Below are 20037 nucleotides of genomic sequence, written 5' to 3' on the forward strand. Positions count from 1 at the left end.
TGAGGGTTAGGATGTGCACTGCTCCCCTGTCAGGTGTGTGATGAGGGTTAGGATGTGCACTGGTCCCCTGTCAGGTGTGTGATGAGGGTTAGGATGTGCGCTGGTCCCCTGTCAGGTGTGTGATGAGGGTTAGGATGTGCGCTGGTCCCCTGTCAGGTGTGTGATGAGGGTTAGGATGTGCGCTGGTCCCCTGTCAGGTGTGTGATGAGGGTTAGGATGTGCGCTGGTCCCCTGTCGGGTGTGTGATGAGGGTTAGGATGTGCGCTGGTCCCCTGTCGGGTGTGTGATGAGGGTTAGGATGTGCGCTGGTCCCCTGTCGGGTGTGTGATGAGGGTTAGGATGTGCACTGGTCCCCTGGGGTGTGCGGGGTTAGTATGTGCACTGGTCCCCTGTCGGGTGTGTGATGAGGGTTAGGATGTGCACTGGTCCCCTGTCAGGTGTGTGATGAGGGTTAGGATGTGCACTGGTCCCCTGTCGGGTGTGTGATGAGGGTTAGGATGTGCACTGCTCTCCTGTCAGGTGTGTGATGCGGGTTAGGATGTGCACTGCTCCCCTGTCGGGTGTGTGATGAGGGTTAGGATGTGCACTGCTCCCCTGTCAGGTGTGTAATGGAGGTTAGGATGTGCACCATCCCTCTGTCAGGTGTGTAATTAAAGTTTTTTTTTTTTTTTTTTTTTTTTTTTCTCTTCTGTCTTCCTGTGGTGGATTTTGTCTCAGAGACCTGTGGATTTGCCCTGCTGAAGGCAAGATGACTTCAGGAAATGCTTAAAAACAAACAAAATAAAACAAACAAACAAACAAGAAACCTGGCATTCTTCCCCAGTTGTTATGCCAGATGACCAATTCAAAGATATGAGACTAATATAAAAGATACTATGGTGAATTCTTTCACTCTCCCAACTTCCCCTTATCTGCCCCACAGAGATCTTCACTTTGGTTGATGGGGTACAAATACTTAAACACACCGCGAAGTGACTGGTGCTTCTGTGGCTCCTCCCTTCTGCCATTTGGTGTGGATCAATGCACCCACAAAAGAAACAAGGACTAAGCCTTGACTCCAGATCCCAAGCACACCACTGCTCAGGATGACGCAATCTTAAAGACTAGGGAAGGGTGTATTCTCCAGGGGCCTCTTTACCACTGACAACAAAGGTGGCCTTTGCCAGAAAATTCTCACGATCTTTCTCTTGGCTGCTCTGTGGGTGAGACCCTGAGGCTAACTCGGGCCTCCAATTCACCGATAAAACATGACGAAGAGTGTCCGGCTGGCTCAAAACCTGGCAGCAACACCATCAACCCTGACGTCCAAAATAGCAAAGACTGCTTCTCCAAGCAGAAGGGGAACACCAGGCTGTTCTTATGCCAGGCCACACTGAGCATCCAGGAAAAGAAAATCTCCTTAGTTCTTTATTCATGCTTAGGCACAAAATATGGTGTGATTCAAGACATGGCTTTCTTCCTGGGTTTCTTCCGCTGGTGGGAACGGGCCGAGCTTTGTTGCAGGCAGCCATTTGATATATCAATAGCTAGCTATCAGCCCGTTGTTCTTTCGTAATGTCTACTAAATCTGAACTGAGGGAAATTAAGGAGGTTCTGTCTCATTCTGTGGGCTGCCTCTTTTCAAATGATGGTCTCCTTTGATGTACAGTTTTCGTTTTATAAGGTCCCATTTATGAACTCTTGGTATTAATGCCTGTGTTTTCAGGGTCCTGTTCAGGCAGTCCTTTCCTGTACCAATGAGTTCAAGCCTATTTTCTTTTTCTTTTCTTTTTTTTTTTCTTTTTCTTTTTCTTTCTTTTTTATTTTTTTTTTCTTTTTTCTTTCTTTTTTTTTTTTTTTTTTTTTTTTTTTTTTTTTTTTTGCTGTAAGAGTAGTTAATTCTTCCATGGTCCAGTTGTTGTCTACAGACCTTGTTTAAAGTCTTGAACAATGCCATTAGACAATGGGGAAAAAAGTTTGTCTTATTCTTTATTCACTGATGGTGGATTTAAAAAACCCCACCCAAGTCATACCTACATCATAATGGAACAGAAGATACAGTCTTAAGTTGTCCAGATACAGTCTTAAGATGCTACACATCAGTCAGTAGCCCCATTGCCTCTAACTTTGTCATGCTGAGTGACTTGTGTCCAAGAATGAACAATGAAGCTGTTTTGCAGGAAGCTACATAATGCAGTGTATTTACATCTTTGAAACTAAAGTGAGAAAGAACCAGCATGCCCCTCAAACCAAATTGTTTCCACCCCAATCCTGTGAAAAATCTGAATTTCTTTATATTCTTGTCTGTGCCTGTCATTAGCTTTGGCATTTGCTCTACTATACATTGATAAAATAATATAAATGCCAGACAGAGATCTGCTGGTTGTCATTTGCTTCTCTCAGCACCCTAGCTCTTGCCCTGCCCTTGAGATCTGACATTCTGGCTTCTCTTTCATGTACCTCACCCCTTTAGAGACACCTGTTCCTAAGAACTAAGGCTTAAACATAGTACCATGACTTGAAAGAAGGCCTATATCAATAGCTTTCATTCAGCAGGAACTAGAGTGAATGCTTGTATTTGAAAAGGAAAATTTAAAATATTAAAACACTAGAGAAATTATTTCCCAGAAAAGGTGTTTTCTGAGTCCTGGTCTGTCTGCCTGTCTAACCTTTGTGAGAGCAGGAACCCTCTTTGGAGTCCATATTTCTCAGTGTGGAGCTATGTTAAGTCACATGTGTACATGTCTTTTGAAGGGTAAAGATATTAGAACATTTTTACCACTGTTAAAATTGACTTATATTAGTTAATGATGAACATCTTTTTCTTAATTATTTATTTTTATGTGCATTAGTGTTTTGCCTGCATGTATGTCTGTGTGAGGTTGTCTGATCTTGGAGTAACAGACAGTTATGAGCTGCCATGTAGGTGCTGGGAATTGAACCCAGGTCCTTTAGAAGAACAGTCAGTGCTCTTAACCACTGAGCCATCTCTCCAATCCTATGATGAACATATTAAAGCTATCTCCATGAATGTAATGTAACATATATATATATATATATATATATATAGTTATGTCACAGAAGTGGATTGAAATTTTATCTTTGGTGTTAAAGTTTTGATATAAGACCCATGTAACTCTCAATTTTCATCTCTAAAAGGACACAGCAAGTGAAAGATTTGCTGTGTACTTGATAACATTCTGGGCCCTATGCTGCCCTCTCTTCTCCTACCCTGTAATTCCTTACCATAAGGAGTAAAACTTTTCTAATGACAGATTACGTTTCAAGATTTGACCTTTTTTTTTTTTTCTTTTTTTTTTTTTTTTTTTTTTTTTAAGATTGCCTTCTACCTAGAAATGTAGGTCTAAAAATATAGGTCAGCAACTCCAGATGAAGTCATTAGCCAACACTATTTATTAAGCAGCAGTAGAGTCAGGAAGGATGTTAGAGTTGGGTCCCATGTTTAAATCTTTTTAGATGCTATGGGCCCACATGGTCCATAACACTGTGCATTCTAGTGAGTTACTGGGAGGATCTAGAAAACTAGTTGCTTTCCCAGCATGTCTGCTGAGACATCCTTGTAGTTCTTCACATTTAGTGCCCTAGAATTAGAAAACAGGTGCACATTTAATCTTACTAGTCTGGATAATATACCTTCACATTCTTTAAATATTTATATTAAAAAGCTAAACTAACATATTTTATAACTTAAAACCCCGCAGCAATTGTCTGTGGTAAACTCAGGACCTCCCCCGCGGCAGACAAGGAGGCCATTATTGAGCTCCGTGGAACCCTGGTCCACAAGCGAAATTAACTCACCAACTTAAAAAAAAAAAAAAATCCTCAGTATTAAAGTCAGGTATACATAGGAAATCTAAGAAGTAGACCAAATTATGAAATACATTTCTCTACTAGTATCCATGAGCTTACTAGGTTTTTATTACTTTTTTATTTACATTGGTGTTCTGCCTCTGTGTCTGTCTATCTGAGGGTTTCAGATTTCCTGGAACTGGGGCGACAGATAATTGTGAACTGCCATGTGGGTGCTAAGGTTTGAACCTGTGCCGTTTAGAAGAGCAGCCAATGCTCCTAACTGCTGAGTCATATCTCCAGCCCTAAGTTTATTAGTTTTTATAGAAAGATTTGAAACTGGATTTGAGGTGATTATGATGAAGTAAGAAGAGGATTCAATAAGCTTGAAGTCCCTGACACACAATAAACTTCTGCCTTTTCTGAAGAGAGTCTATTGCTGCTTCTCTGCTCTAAACGTAATCCTAGCACCTCAGAGAACCTTCCCAGGTTTGCTGTTGGATAGACGAGACTACAGAAAACTTGACACTGCCCCTCAGAACGTCCCATCTAGTTGAAGGTGTGATGGGAAAAATTTTCGATTTCATTGTCCGATCAGATGAAGTTGGCACAGAACTGACAGGTACCTGACCAGAGGACAAGACCAAAGGACACAGAAAAAGAGTGCTGTGTTTCCTTTTTCCAAATCTAATGCTCCGCCAGCGGGCTCACACAGAACACCATTCCTAAACACAGCAGCTTCAGTAACAAAGTTATGCTAATATGCAGAGTAACTGGATCACTTGGCTATATAAGGAAAAGTTGCTTAGTGAAACTTTCAACTTGTTTAATTTGTTCTTTCAGAATATTTTAATTTTGTTAAGGCAAAATCTATTTCACCATACAAAATTGTAAAGTACTTTGAAGAATAGACAACATACATATAAATTGGTTACGTTGTCATCTCCTCATCCTCAAGTATCAACAAAGTATGCCTCCAAAGCCTGTTCATCTGACCCTACATGAAGAATCAACAACACACAACAGTCTTGGAATTAGCTCCCTATGCATCTAATGAGGGCCTTTCATTTCATCAGCATTGCCTTATAAGCCAGAGACTTTGTCTAAAGTGCAGGGCCTGACTTCCCTTTACCATTTGATGAGTTCATAGCTACTTAAGTCAAAGTATTTTCTACTGGCATTTATAAAAAAAATGATTACTTAACATAAACTGTAAATGTACCACATTCTAGATAATTGAAACATTGTTACATTTAAAAAGATTTCACGGAAAAGACATCAACTGCAATATTACTAGTGAGGTTTAACACAACTGTCTATGTAATAACCACAGGGTTAAAGGCAACAGGAACACACAGCCTTCGGTAGTCAACTCTGTTGGTGTTCACAAAGAATCAAGAAATAACTAGTAAATACTACGAACTTACTATCTGGCCTAACAACGTAAGAATCATACAGCTACCTGTGCAAAAATACCTGTAATGTAAGGTCTAATATGTAATAGTAATGTGTAACAGACCAGTTATGAGGAGCTTCAGTAGAAGCTTTTGCCTGGAGATATCAGCCAAGACCATAGGAAAAAGCCAGTCAAAAGCAGGTGAGGAGCGATGAACCAAGTTATTAGGAATGTAGCAGGCAGGCTAAATAATAATTGATATAATATGAATTTCATGTGACTGAAGCAAAGAAGGCCTTTAAATAAAGAGGAAGGAGCACACAGCAGGGTATGGCTACACTCTGAAACATCCTTCAGATCTACTTACCAAATACTGTAAACAAGATAGCATTTAATAACATACATATCTTTCTACTCAAATAATATTTATATTTTTAGTTATACAGAATATATCCTATTTTTACAAGTGGATATTTCAAAGTTGGGACAGAATTCTCAAGGGTCATTAGGATTTGACACAACTGCTGAGAAATAATTAATGTTAATATCCAAGTAGTCTCTCTTAATAAAATGTCTTCCATAAGGGAAGGCAGGAATATGGAATATGCTGAGGTTTCCTATTTTTAAGATTTTATTTTATGTATGTAAGTGTTTTGCCTGCATGTATGTCTATGAACCATGTGGTGACTACAGAGGCCAGAAGAGGATTTCAGATCCCCTGGATCTGGAGTTACAGATGGTTGGGAGCCACCATGAGGTTTCTGAGAATCAGATCCAAGTTCTCTAGGGGAACAACTAGTTTTCTTCTTTTATTTATTTGTAATTTTGGTTTGTTTTTCATATTTCGAGACAGAGTTTCTCTGTGTAGCCTTGGCTGTCCTGGACTCGCTTTGTAGACCAGGCTGGCCTCGAACTCACAGAGATCCACCTGCCTCTGCCTCTGTGTCTTTGAGTGCTGGGATTAAAGGTGTGCACCACCTCACCAGAGTGCAGCCAGTGCGCTTAAGCATTGAGCTATCTCTAGCTCCATGTGCTTAGATCTTCCATTTTTTAAACTATGTAAAATGAAACTGGACATTACTCAATGGTTTAGAGGACTGGCAGGGTTTGCAGAAGACCTAGCTTAGGTCCCCAGGACCCATATAGTAGCTCATAACCATTTGTAACTTCAGTTCCATGGGATCAGATTTCTTCTTTTGGCACCCATAGTACACATATTATATACTTGCAGGAAAAAACATTCATATACATAAAATAAAAATAAGATAAAGTATTTATTAAGACATCTAAAGGCAGAAATAATTCTTCTTGGTTTCTGGAGTAAATATAAGCTAAGCCTACCTTTTGACATTCCGCGCCATTATACTTTCCATGGGTCTGCTCTTTGGTCCATTTGGTGGGTGGAAAACCTTTTCACCTTTCCCGGGCATCACCCTTCCCAGTTTAATCACATACGGGTCAGCCGAGTGTGCTGGGTAAGGTTCAAATGTTCCAGCCTTCATCCCGCCGTCCTGTAAGTAAAACCCAGATAGTTCAATATCACTTCATAAAATGCTTCTACTGGATGACATTGTGAAGAAGTTCATATATTTGTAAAATGCTTCTACAGGAGATTACATTGTGAAGAAGTTGTTCATATGTACTTTTCTAGATGACGGGGTTTGGGAAATCCCAAGAGGCTCTCTCCTTAGAGTTTCCATTGCTGTGATAAAACGCCATGAGCAAATGTGGTGGATTGCATCCTGAAATAACCGTCTCCTCTCCAAGTGCATTTGCTCATGGTGTTTTATCACAGCAATGGAAAGCCTAGGAACAGACCCTCTTGTGATTTCCCAAGTCTCCCACATTTGGAACACAGAGTTTATTTTGAAAAGCTTATAAGGAAAGTAAAAAGAAACACATCTAAAAATATAAACACAGTATGAACACAAGATAAACTGTACATGGTAAATAAAGTCACCCAATGAAACTTTGACGAATAAGATAATGAAAATTGGTACTTACATAAATAATGGAAATTGGTACTTATACATGATTTCAAAAATATAAAATAATTTATAATCTTATTAAGTCTTGAACCTTACTAAAATTAATGATTTTAAGAAAATATAAATTATTCAAGTTGACCAAAAAGAGAGAAGTTGTAAAAGGCAGAGGAAAGTTGAAAAAGATGAGAAAAATAACAGAGAGCTCTTCTGAAACATGTGAAGACAGAACCCCTGTGTGAATCTCTCCAAGGCTTTGTAAGGAACGGAAATTTCCAGTACTATCTAAATTGTAATAAAGGAAGGAACTTTCCATAATTACTTGACTGTGCTGGTATGTACATTCTATGCCAAATAGAACAAAGAATTTAAAAATAATTTATTGGTGCAGAGGGTGGGAGCGTGGTTTATCCATGTTCCTTGTCTAGTGTGCACATAGTCACAGTTTGATCCCCAGTACCATAAAAAATGGGAGGGGAGACAAGAGGGAGAGGGGGAGGGGGGCCAGAAGGGAAGGAAGAAAGGAAAAATAAAAAGAAGGGAAATTAAAAACAAAAAACTTGGAGCGGGGCCTGATGGCTCACACCTTTAATCCCAGCACTCAGGAGGCAGAGGCAGGTAGATCTCTAAGTTTGAGGCCAGCCTGGTCTACAAAGCGAGTCCAGGAAAGCCAGTGCTACACAGAGAAACCCTATCTCAAAAAACCAAAAACAAACAAACAAACAAACAGAAACTTGGAGCTGTAGAGATGGGTTGTGCTCTTGCACAAAACACAAGTTCGGGCCTCAGTCCCCATGTCCAGTGGCTCACAGTTGCCCGAAACTTCCTCTTCCTGCCTCCTTAGGCATGTACATGATGCACATGCACAGATGGATGAAACAGGCTAGAAAAAATAAATTTTAACACAAAAGACAAAAAAAAAAATGTGTATGTTCTTAGTATATAAAATTTTCTTCCTAATCTAAACAGCATAGGCCTCCTAATAGAGTCTACAGCAAGATGAGCAGAAGCTGTCAGAAACAGGGAGGTCAAGGGTCAACTAATAAGAGCCACAGCACTTTTGCTTTTATTTGCACACTCACAAGCTTCTGTTGGAATAAGCGAGAGACTTACTTTTCTTCATCATTTCAAAACCACATTGAAATTTCAAACATATTTCAAGTAAACAATAGTTGTTTCACTGTTTCTTATCCCAGTTACATTTTGTGGCTCGTGTGTGTGTGTGTGTGTGTGTGTGTGTGTGTGTGTACATGGGGTATGGGGTATGCATATGCATGCATGCATATATGTGCACAGGCATGTGTGTCAGTGCACGGGCATGTAGAGGTCAGACATGGAAGTTAGGTGTCTCCCTCTTCCACATGCCACCTTACTGTTTGAGACAGGACTTTCACTACGCCTGGAGCTCACTTCTGGCTACACTGCCTGGCCAGCAAGCCCCCCACCATCAGCCTTCCCCTCCCTCTACCCTACAGCCTTCACCAAGTTACAGGAGCATGCTGCCAGGTGCAACTTTTCCTGGGCGCTGGGATCCAATTTCAGATGCGCATTTTGAGCAGTGAGCACTTTACCCACAGAGCCATCTCCCCGCCATGCTTTGTGGCTTTATAAGATCTTGTGAAACTTCACACAAAGAAAGGCTTGTGATTTACATGGGTGCAACAATAATTTGACAGCAAAACACAGGCTCTCTCCAACACCACCACCACACACCCCCAGTGTCCTCTATTTCCCCGCCTCATTCCTTCTGGTCTGTTATAGAGCCCAGGTTGGCCTTGAACTCAAAATCCTCCTGCTTCAGCTAACCACCTGTCACAGGGATTATGGGCATAGATCCCCACACCCTGCTTGGGGACTGTCTTTCTTAAAATGGTCAGTTATTTCTCATTCCAAAATTGTTACCTTTTTACCAGGAGAGGAGGGCTTAAAAGGCTTTAAAGTGACTCCCTTCTTTTCTTCTCTCTTAACTGGAGGTAAAGGGTTCTCTAGCAAATAGGGGTTATTGTCAAAATACTCCCTTGGGTGAAGATTTAATTTGAAAGGTGACCCTTTGAGTAACCGGTGGTGTTCTTCATTGTCCTTCTGTGAATTAAAGAGTTTGAAAATACACAACCTAAGTTACACAAGTTAGACACAATTCAAGACCAAAATCACCTCTTAAATTAACTATGCATGTGTAGATTCTAAAATACATGCCACTGAATATACTGTTGAAAACATTCCCTTATGTTCAACTTTTATAGGAGAGAGAGAGAGAGAGAGAGAGAGAGAGAGAGAAAGAAAGAAAGAAAAGGCAGGCAGGTGGACACATACTGTCTTTACAGAATGTATTTGAGATTTAACAGTCTATCATCTGAACAAATTCTTACTACACTCCTGGACAGCAAGAAGGAAAATATCAGCCAAATCGCAGCTCCTTCTTGGCTTTTTGTTTGTTTGTGTTAGCATTTTTTCAGGAATTAAAGGAAGCTGCTGGCCTTTGGTGTCACATCTTTAGATGTAAATAAAAATACCACGTCTCCTTGCTGTTGCTAAAGATTAAATGAGATTATGTAGAGAAAGCATTTAGCATAGGCTTGGCTCTTAGTAAATACCAGTTTTACTCCTAAACCCAAAAGAAAACTTAGTGTTTATAGTATAATATTTTTATATCACAGTATTTTTTTTAGCTACCTAATACTCAAAAACAAGATGACCTTTTTCGGTCTTATATTTCAATCCTTTCTATATGAAAGAACTAAGTTTAAAATTGCTAGTTCTTAATAAAATACCAAAAAACTTGTGAAATACCAATTTATAAAAATGAAATATTGAATTTTTTTCAATTTTACACACATGAAATTTGATGTTTCATCCTTTAACAAACTGAATGGAAACAATTTAAATGGGATTAAAGTGGTCAAGAAAAGACATGTATTCCCTTAGTAGGCTGTGTTGGCTAATGTTATATCAACTTGACACAAGCTAAGGCCATTTGGAAAGAGGGACTCTCACTTGAGAAAATGCCTCCATAATATTGTCCAGTAGCACGAAAACAGACACGTTAACCAATGGAATCAAATACACCTATGAACAACTGAGTTTGACAATGAAACCAAAATGTACACATTCAAGGAAAGACAGCATCTTCAAAAAATGCTGTTGGTTAAGTGGGATTACTGCAGGTAGAAGAATAGATCCATATTTACCACCCTGCACAAGATTCAACTCCAAGTGGATCAAGGACCTCAATATAAAACCAGGTAACAGAATATTATAAAAGGGAATGTGGGTAATAGACTTGAATTCTTTGGCACAGAAAAGAACTTTCTGAACACAACATCAACAAAGCCTCTAAAAACAACAATTAATAAATAAGACCTCATGAAGCTGAAATGTTTCTGTATAGCAATAGACATGATCATTCAGGCAACGCAACAATCTACAGAGTGGGAGAAGATCGCTACCAATTATATTTCTATCAAACAATTAGTATCTAAAATATATAAAGAACTACAAAAACTGAGCATCAAGAAAACAAATAAGCCAATTGAAAGATGGGGAATAGGCTGAGCATTGGTGGTGCATGCCTTTCATCCCAGCATTCAGGGAGGCAGAGGCAGGTGGATCGCTGTCTAAAGTGAGTTCCAGGACAGCCAAGACTACACAGAGAAACCTTGACTCAAAAAAAAAAAAAAAAAAAAGAAAGAAAGAAAGAAAGAAAGAAAGAAAAGGGAAAGGAAAAAGAAAAAAGAAAAAGAAAAATGTGAAATAGAATTAAGTAGAGAGTTCTCAAAAGATAAAATGCAAATGGCTGGAGATGTTAAGAAATGTTCAACATTCTTAGCCATAAGAGAAACACAAATTAAAACTACTTTGAGATGATTTTATTTTATACCATTCAGAATGGCTAAAATTTAAAAAAAGACAGCTCATGATGGAGAGTATGTGGAGCAAGGGGAACACTCATACACATTGCATTCAGCCATTGCTGAAGAAACACAAACTTGTTCAACCACTATGGAAATGGGTATAGCAATTCCTCAGGAAGCTGGGAATCAATCTACCTCAAGACCCGGCTATTCCACTCTTGGGCACATGCCAAAAGGACACTGCATCGTAACACAAGAACACTTTCTCAACCATCCATAATAGCCAGAAATTGGAAGCAACCTAGATGTCTACCAACTAAGAGAGAATAATGAAAATGCGGTACAATTTCACAGTGCATATGAAATTCTTATGTAAATGGATTAAACTAGAATGGAAAAAAAAATCCCAAGTGAGGTTACCCAAACCCAAAAAGACAAATAGTATATGTTTTCTCTTCTATGTCGATGCTAGCTTTTAAACCTTTTATGTGTGTACTACAAACTGAATAACTACAGAGTAATGAACCAGTATGGAGAAGAGGGGCTTCTAAAGAAGGGAAAATAGAATCTATTTTTATGGAAAGACAAAGGGGAAACTAGAATAGAAGGATTAAATAGAGAGGGATATGGAAGTGAGGGGTAAAGGAAGAAATAAGGGGAGAAACAACTAACACACGGCCATTTGGAAAGTCATATAGAAACCTACTACCATTAAAAATGTCATATATATATATAATACATGTAGCCCTAAAATACATACATAGATGAAAGAAACATAAGCCCCAACTAGACATCTTATGCTATCTAAATCTCCAGTGCCAGAAATGAACATTTTGTTGAGATGTTGGCCAAAAGAGCCCCATGAAAAACCTCAAATGGTACAGGCCATTGGCACGGCTATATATGTTACTCTCCATGGCATAATGGTAGTAAGGCCCTATTGATGAAGATGGCACTTACATATGTCATCAAAAACTAAAAACCTAACCACAGGCTTCACCCTACACTACTTCAACTAACTACAAGTTCATGGTATTGGAAGGTTCTCTGCATGCTGTGAGAGGGAGGAAGGTAATCATCAGTATCTCCCAGCTACAAACCCTGTGACCCTCAACTTTAATTTGCCGCTAAAAATATATGGGTGCAATAGTGGCACAAGTGTTTTGGGAGTAACCAACCACTTTCTGATTGGATTTAAGGCCCATTCAATGAAACTGAATCTATATCTGACACTGCTAAAGTGGCCAAGAATCTATATAGGTCATTTTCCTAGAAGAAAACCCAATAGTATTATACTGCTAAAGGAACATAGCAATATAATGACTCTTAATGACATATTGCTATACCCATAGATCAGTTCATCCCTCATCAGAGAAGCTTGTTCCTATAGTTTGTGATAATTAAAACATATCCACAACCAGAAAGTATAAAAAGAGTGAGAGGCTTTGGAGTTCTTGGTCCTCGATGGCATGTCTTCAATCAAAGGCCTCTCCTCAAACACCAGTTATCTATGCAGAAGAGGAGGCAGAAACATTGTAAGATCCATGGGTGAGGGATGACTCTAGGGAAACAGAATCTTCCAGACAGAACAAGATGATGCATACATGGATTTAGAGACTGTGATGATATGTACAAGTTTAGCACGTACGTAGTGGATTCCCTGGAACCAGAGTTATATGTGGGAGCTGGGAATCAAACCTGGATCCTCTAGAAGAGCAGCCAGGGCTTTTAACCAATGACCATCTCTCCAGCCTCACATAGTAATGTTTTAAGACTCCTGTGTTTACTAGACTGGGGTCATGTTTTATCAGAACATTGTATTTGTTTTACTAGCTGCTGGCCTAGAATACTGCTGATCAACACACAGATACCCCAGTTATCAAAGGGATAGAACAAAATAAAATTTCAGTGTGAGTTAATTTTCAAAGTTGAACAAATAAAGGCTGAAGCATTCAAAGCAGATGATTTTACCTTATGACTCAGTCTTGCTGCATCATATAAGTCCTCAGAGTGTGAAAGCTGTCTGCCTATGGTAACATTGGCATAGCTAAAAAAGAATAGGGAACGGTGAATGATTATTATTATTTTTAATTAAAAACAAATTATACAGAGCTACTAGGAATAGCTTACCCATATCCAGTTCCCCTTTTTCCTGGGTTGGTATATAAATTCTTCCCAGGTGGGTGATACTTGTCCTTGGGTTTTGTCTGTGCACTGAAGAATGGTACGGGGCCACCAATTGTTCCATAATAGCTTCCTAATCCACTTCTTCAGTACCGTTAGAGGTTTTAAAAGGGAAGATATTAAAATGTCAAATTCCATGTTATATATCTCGCCACAACTTATAAACATATTTTAAAGGATTGAGAAAAGCAGAAATCTTGGCTAGATTTACTGTACCAGGCATGTTTTTTCCTCCTGTGGAGTGGGCCTTGAATCAAAACCAGAAATCAGCTGGTTACTCCTATAAGTTCATGTCACTGTTGTACCCGTTGGTATCTCTTGCCATACTTGTTATTATTGTAGTTCATAGCTGGATAAGACTTGAGGACTTTTTGACCCACAACAGTACCTTTGGGTACCATGAGAGTTAGTCATTGGGAAGGAAGCTTCCTGGTCAGTGCCATCTTAATTTCTCCATGTTCCCTGATTCCCCTGTGTGTCGGGGGAGGGTGTAGTTGGAGTAACCCTACATGGGGGATAATATTCCTCCAAGAAACCATAAGTTGTCAAATAAAAAAAGCCTAAAGTCAGATATAGGATATCTCCCCTCAACTTTTGGATCAGGGCTATCCCAGAGAGCCCTACAAACAATACAGGTTATGGCCACTATTCCTGGGTATCCCCCCAGAACATGATGGTTTAGGACCTACTGCTGAACATACATGAATCATAGAACATGGAAAGATTAACTTAGTACCAACCAGGAAGCTTCCTTCCGGATGACTAACTCTCATACTACCAAAAGGTACTATGTAGACTCCTGTAGGTCAAAAAGTCATCAACAGTCTTCTTTTGTTTTGTTTGTATGGTTGGCTTTTTGTTTGTTTGGTTGGTTGGTTGGTTTTGTTGTTGTTGTTTGTTTTTGTTTTGTTTTGTTTTTGTTTTTGAGATGAGGTTTCTCTGTGTAGCCTTGGCTGTCTTGGACTCTCTCTGTAGACCAGGCTGGCCTCACACTCACAATAATCTGCCTGCCTCTGCCCCCCAAGTGCTGGGATTAAAGGTGTGTGCCACCACGGCCCGCTACTAGTATTCTGCTAAATATACATAAGATCAAACTGCTCTTTAAATTTCTACTTCTATACGCATTGGTAATACAGCTCTCATCGAAGAGCTCAGTGGAGATATTTGTTTCTGCAGTGGACAGTGGTCAACTCAGAAACAAGTGGTCCAAGTGCAGAGACTAAGAATCAGTGGAGTGCTCACCCACAAATTGGACATCTGCAGCGCCCCTCGCCGTGAGGCTCAAGGACCACCTCAGGATAGAGGGGGAAAAAGATTGTAAGAGTCGGAAATCAGGGAGGACCAGCACAAAGCAGCATTTCTGGACGTGTGGGAAGCCGTGCACTCCTAAATTCAAAGCGGTTGCGACAGCCTGTACCAGGCCTTCGCAAGATCAAGCCAACCAATGCTATAGAGTGGAGGGGGCGGAGCTCATGAGCTCCCACCCCTAACTGAGATGCAATGGACAGATGATGCCTTCTGGGAAAGGAAAACTGATTTTCTTTAAGGGTGTGGCCTGTAGTGAGTTCACCGAACTCCAGAGGATAGCCTCGCAAACAGCAGAATATGAACAGCACAAACTGAACTCATTCGGTTATTTAAAAAGAAAAAGAGAACATGAAGTTGGGGGAGGAGGGTCGGAGAAATGAAGGATGAGGAGGGGAAGAACAAATATGATTAAAATATATTGTATGGATTTATCAAAGAATTAAAAAATTACATTTATAAAAGATTACCTGAGTAATCTGGGCTATAGAAATGGAGTTTCATTAATTTCAAGTAAATAAGTAGGAAATTAGACTTTGATCAATTCTCACTTCTCATAAACTCTAAACTGAGAAGATCAAACTTACCAAGTGTGAATGAAAAAAATCACATCTTAAATCTTAGTTATATAATATTATATAGAATATACTAGGGTCTTGTGGCTTAATGGGAAGAAAAAGAAAAGAATTTTCACATTGACAGTTGCCATAATCCCATGATAGTATCCATCACAGTTATTTAAAAATAAAATATCAGTAATGAATTATTTTCTTTGTATAAAAAGGGTTTCTCTTCATTTCACATTATTATTTATAATTTTTATAAGCAGAAAAAAAATGCACAAGGGCATAAACATGGTGGTGACCCAAGGCATTTTCTCCACCATTACTTTTGTAAAATTTTGGGGGGAAAAAGTGTCATTATTTAGTTGGATTTCATTGTATATAAAATAGTAGAGAACAGTGATCCAAATAATAAAAAATTAATGATAAATATGACTGTCAGTCTGGATCACACAAAATAAGTGTCTCCCCTAAAGACAGTCATAGTTAAAAATTAAGTCCTACAGAAAGACATCTGTAGAGGAATGTTAATTCAGAGCATGACTATTCTGGCAAGAGATCATATCCAAAGACCTTGTAGGTCTGTGTGATCCGGCTGGGTACAAACACACCTTTAATCTAGGAGACAGAGGAAAACAGATCTGAGTTCAAGGCCAGCCTGGTAAAGAGCAAGTATCAGCTAAAGAAAAGCATAGGTCCAGTCGTGGTGGTGCATGCCTTTAACCCCAAATGAAGAAAAAGTTAGTTTGTAGAAAGAAGCACCCATGTTTGAAAGTGATGTCTATTGAGTAGAAGAAAAAGTGATGAATCAGAGAAGATTTGACAGAACAGGATACACCCAACTCTCTTGGGAAGAGGGAGGAAAAGGAAGCTAGTTAAGAGGCAGTTTCACGGAGAGTGAAGGAAGTTTTACTGGGACAGTAATAGAGAGATGGGTTGCAGAGAGAAAATGCGGGTGAAGACAGAACAAACCAGAAAATGAGAAGAAGATCGGAGCAGATGGCTGAGTTCAGTTTGAGGCCAAGCAGAGCAATTCCAGGCCAAGAGAGAGAAGCCAGATTGAATAAATCAGCTGGGAGAGGAGTCTGATCCAGAACAGCTGAGTTGAGCCAGCCAGCCCAGAGCTCAGAAAGAACAAATAAGGATGAGCTTATTAAACAGTAAATCTCAGAGGCTGAAAACATTCTAGGCCTAGGTTAGATTGTATGGAGACTAGACGCTTCCAGGACTAGGCCTAGGTTAGCAGAAGGAGGCAGTAAGCCTCCCAGGCAACAGCTGAGTCAGGAGAATAAAAGTTACTTGTACAGACATCTACTTTAAGTTGGAGGGAAAAAGATGAAGGAGACAGGTAAAACATTTCCCCAAAATACTTACGGCTTCTTCTCTCCACTGCTGGGGATGAAGGCTTTGGCTAGATTCTTCTTGGATTCTTCCATCATATATTGTCTCCTCACTTGATTCAGATTCACATAGCCTTCCCCTTCAAATACCCTTGTAAACTGGGGATCAAAGTATCCTGCCTGGAGATGTGACATTGCTTTGGATCCCCCAGGTAGCATCTGTCTATTTTTGCTTGCAGCCTCATTAAAGGGTCCTTCAAAAATAAAGAACATTCTAATCTTGACTTCAATACTAATTAAAGGGCATTAAGACAAAAACAATGAGCCAATTAAGAGTTTGTGCTGTGAAACACTTAAAACTCCGCATGAAAGGCAACATCAACAGTCAAAATCTAAGAGGTTTTCTTAAAAGCTTTTAAGCATTTGGGCTAAAGTGGATTTTCGGTTTGCTTTTTCACTTGGTTTTTTTAAGGCAGCGTTGCTTTCACTGTGTAGTCTCAGTAGTTCTGGAACTAACTCTGAAGAACAGACTGGCCTCGAACTCAGAGATCCACCTCCCTCTGTTTCTGGAGTGCTAGAATTATAGGCATATGTGACATCAGGCAGGGCTGGGGTTAAGAAATCTTGCACACTCTGAATTTCAGAGCTGAAAGAGACCTTTAAAGAACATCTAGCCTAGTGGTTCCCCCAGGGACCATAGGGAAGAGTGCTTATGTGTGATGGGGGCAGACCATGCTCACATTGAAGCAATCTTCTCTTAGGTGTGTTCTCAAACTACTGTAAGTGGCCGTGGTGGTGCACATGCCTTTAACCCCAGTACTTGGGAGGCAGAGGCAGGTGGATCTCCAAGTTAAAGGCCAGCCTGATCTACAGAGTGAGTTCCAGCACAGTCAGGGCTACACAGACAAACTCCATCTCTGCTTAAGTGCCTATGCTCACTAAGAGCCTGTAATGTTCCCAGCTCATTCATTTTTAATAAAAACAAGAAACAGCCCAGCATCTCCCTGGATGATAAATTCTCAACTGTCATATTTGCACAACAAAATAGCATAATCCAGGAATTTGTTTAAAGGCTGTTTTTCATGAATATGTACATTTTCATAGTTTGAATCTGGAAGGCCTTAACTTCCAAACTGAAAAACAAACAAACAAACAAACAACTTTTTGAAGTATACACAACCTGTGGGCTACTGAAATGTGAATTTGATTTTGGTAACTTAAATTTTTGTTGGTTTTCAGTACACCAGTTTTTGTGTTTTGTTTGTATTGTTTTGGGTTTTGTTGTTGTGGTGGTGGTGGTGATTATTACTGTTTATTTTGTTTTAGATTTCTTTTTCTTCAGCCTGGTTGTCCTGCAGACCAGGCTGATCCTAACTCCCAAGCCTTCTGCCTCCACCTCTCAAGCACTAGGGTGATTGTAATAGACCACCACACTCAGCTAATTTAGATCTTTTTCTTGTGGCTTTTCTTTAAAAAGAACTCTTTCAGATGTCCAATTAGAATTTTATTTTTCAGCCATGTGATAATGGAGACCCTTCATGGATTCAAATGCTTCTTGGAGAATGGTGTTTCTGGAGAAATGGCTCAGTGGTTACGAGCACTTGCTACTCTGGCAGAGGCCCTGGATTCAGTTCCCAGAACCTCAGTTCCCAGGAAATCTGATCCCTCCTTAAGACCCTCACAAACCCCATGTACACATTTGGTACCCATTACATACATACATGCCACCAAGTACTCATACACATTTAGTAAACAGATAAAAACGTAACAAGCTAAAGGTACAATATTCCAGAAGAAACATATCATGGAAAGAAATAACTCATTAAGATTAAATGGAGTTGGGGTTAGAGAGATGGCTCAGTGGTTATGAGCAGTAGTTTCCCAGGACACACATGGTAGTTAATAATAATCTATAACTCCAGTTCCAGGAGATCCAACATCCTCTTCTGGCCTCCTCAGGCACCATGCATACATGCGGTACACAGACACATACGCAGGCAATATATACATACACATAAAATTAACATAAATAAATTAAAAATTTTAAATAAATGAAGGTAAAGGAACCCAATAAAATGAGTTAGCTTCCCACTCTTACAAAATTAAGTTCTTAACTCTGCTACAACATCACAAGTTGTCACAATGTCACAATATCAACATTAGAACTCAACGCTCTAAAATATATAACACTAAAAATAAATATTGGCAGGCACAGTGGCACACACTTTTGATCCCAGCACTTGGGAGGCAGAGGCAGGTGAATCTCTGTGAGTTCAAGGCCAGCCTCATCTACATAGCAGTTCCAGAACAGCCAGAGAGAACGTGTTTCGTGTGTGTGTGTGTGTGTGTGTGTGTGTGTGTGTGTGAATTTATAACATATAAACAAAAATATACATACATAAATATACATATGTATGTAAATTTTGTATGGGATCTGCACACTATTCAGCTATTAAAAATATATCAAAGATACTCACGATTGAACGGTGACACATATTTATCACCCACAGTAATGTATTCCATCTCACTGAAGAGACCAATCCTCTCCATATCTGTTTTTCCTCCTTCCCCAGGCATGGCTGCTTCTTGGGGTAGTAGTTTCACAAAGGTCCTTAAATCTTCTTTTGCAGCAAAATCCTACTTGATATTGAAAGCTACAGGGAATTATTTTTAATGACACTATTAAGTTTTAAATCTAGTTCTTTTTCATTTTTGGGTTAGTCAGTTTGTTCACGGATTCTTTTACCACCCCACCCCATGCCACCCCCACCCCTCCCCACTGCACCCCACCCCCACCCTTCCCCCTCCACCCCCATCAGATGAGCTGGTACGCAGCCTTTGTGAGACTAAAACAGGAACAATATACCTTGGAGGTAAACATTTATAATTAAAACAGTTAAGAATAAGTTCTTGTTTGTCCTGTACAGGTTAAGGTTTCTGTTTGTAGTTAAAGTTCCTGTTTGTTCTCTGTTAAGTCCTTGCGTATTGAAGTTTCTACTTGTAACTGAGAATAAGTTCCTGTTCCTTAGATCTGATGTAAACTGGAAAAAATGTTTTTCAACCTACACCAAACTTGCTACCCCAATCACATGTATATCCTTCCCCTTGTTCCTTCCTTTTCATTACATCTTTATAACAATGTCTAACAGCCAACTCTTTTGCCCTGTGAACACCTTCTGTCTCCTGTGAAAGGGATCTCAGAAGGCCAGCAGGGGCTGCTCTCAAAATCCCGACTTAGGCTGAGACAACCACTTGAGTACACCAGGGGGGGGGGGGGGGGCAGCCCGAAAATAAAGCATGCTTTAATTAGACAAGCATGGATTTGGTCTTTTTTCCTCGAGATTTTCTGCAAACTTCATTATGGTGCATTTCGTTTTCCCCGCGAACTGATGATTGCTTCACAGGTGGGAACCATGGTATGAGTTTGACTCCTCTTCTCCACGTTCTTTGAGGCAAAGGTCTTCACTAAGCTGCCACGACTGGAATGGAACTCCTGGAAACCAGGGAACCTCTGGCCTAGCCACCAGAGTGACTAGAACGACAAAGCCCCAAAGCCACTCTTTTATTTACCAGAGTAGTCCCAGCGCTAGTGCAGCCAGGAAGGCTTTTTTGCCTTCAACGTTG

At 39.8% G+C, this 20037-nt stretch overlaps 1 protein-coding gene across 1 annotated transcript; it reads right to left on the reverse strand.

Annotated features, from left to right (window-relative positions):
• Positions 1–3474: 3474 nt before the first annotated feature.
• On the reverse strand, positions 3475–19114 carry C27H4orf47 (chromosome 27 C4orf47 homolog). The gene is made up of 7 exons (XM_051169727.1): positions 18891–19114; positions 16448–16667; positions 13152–13289; positions 12993–13068; positions 9073–9252; positions 6527–6696; positions 3475–3581 (listed from the first exon to the last, which is right to left on the reverse strand). Exons 1-7 carry the CDS (start codon positions 18988–18990, stop codon positions 3515–3517), a joined length of 951 nt encoding a protein of 316 aa, XP_051025684.1. The 5' UTR covers positions 18991–19114; the 3' UTR covers positions 3475–3514.
• Between the last annotated feature and the right edge of the window lie 923 nt (positions 19115–20037).

This window comes from Acomys russatus, chromosome 27 (assembly GCF_903995435.1).
Source record: "Acomys russatus chromosome 27, mAcoRus1.1, whole genome shotgun sequence".
Classification (NCBI taxonomy): Eukaryota; Metazoa; Chordata; class Mammalia; order Rodentia; family Muridae; genus Acomys; species Acomys russatus.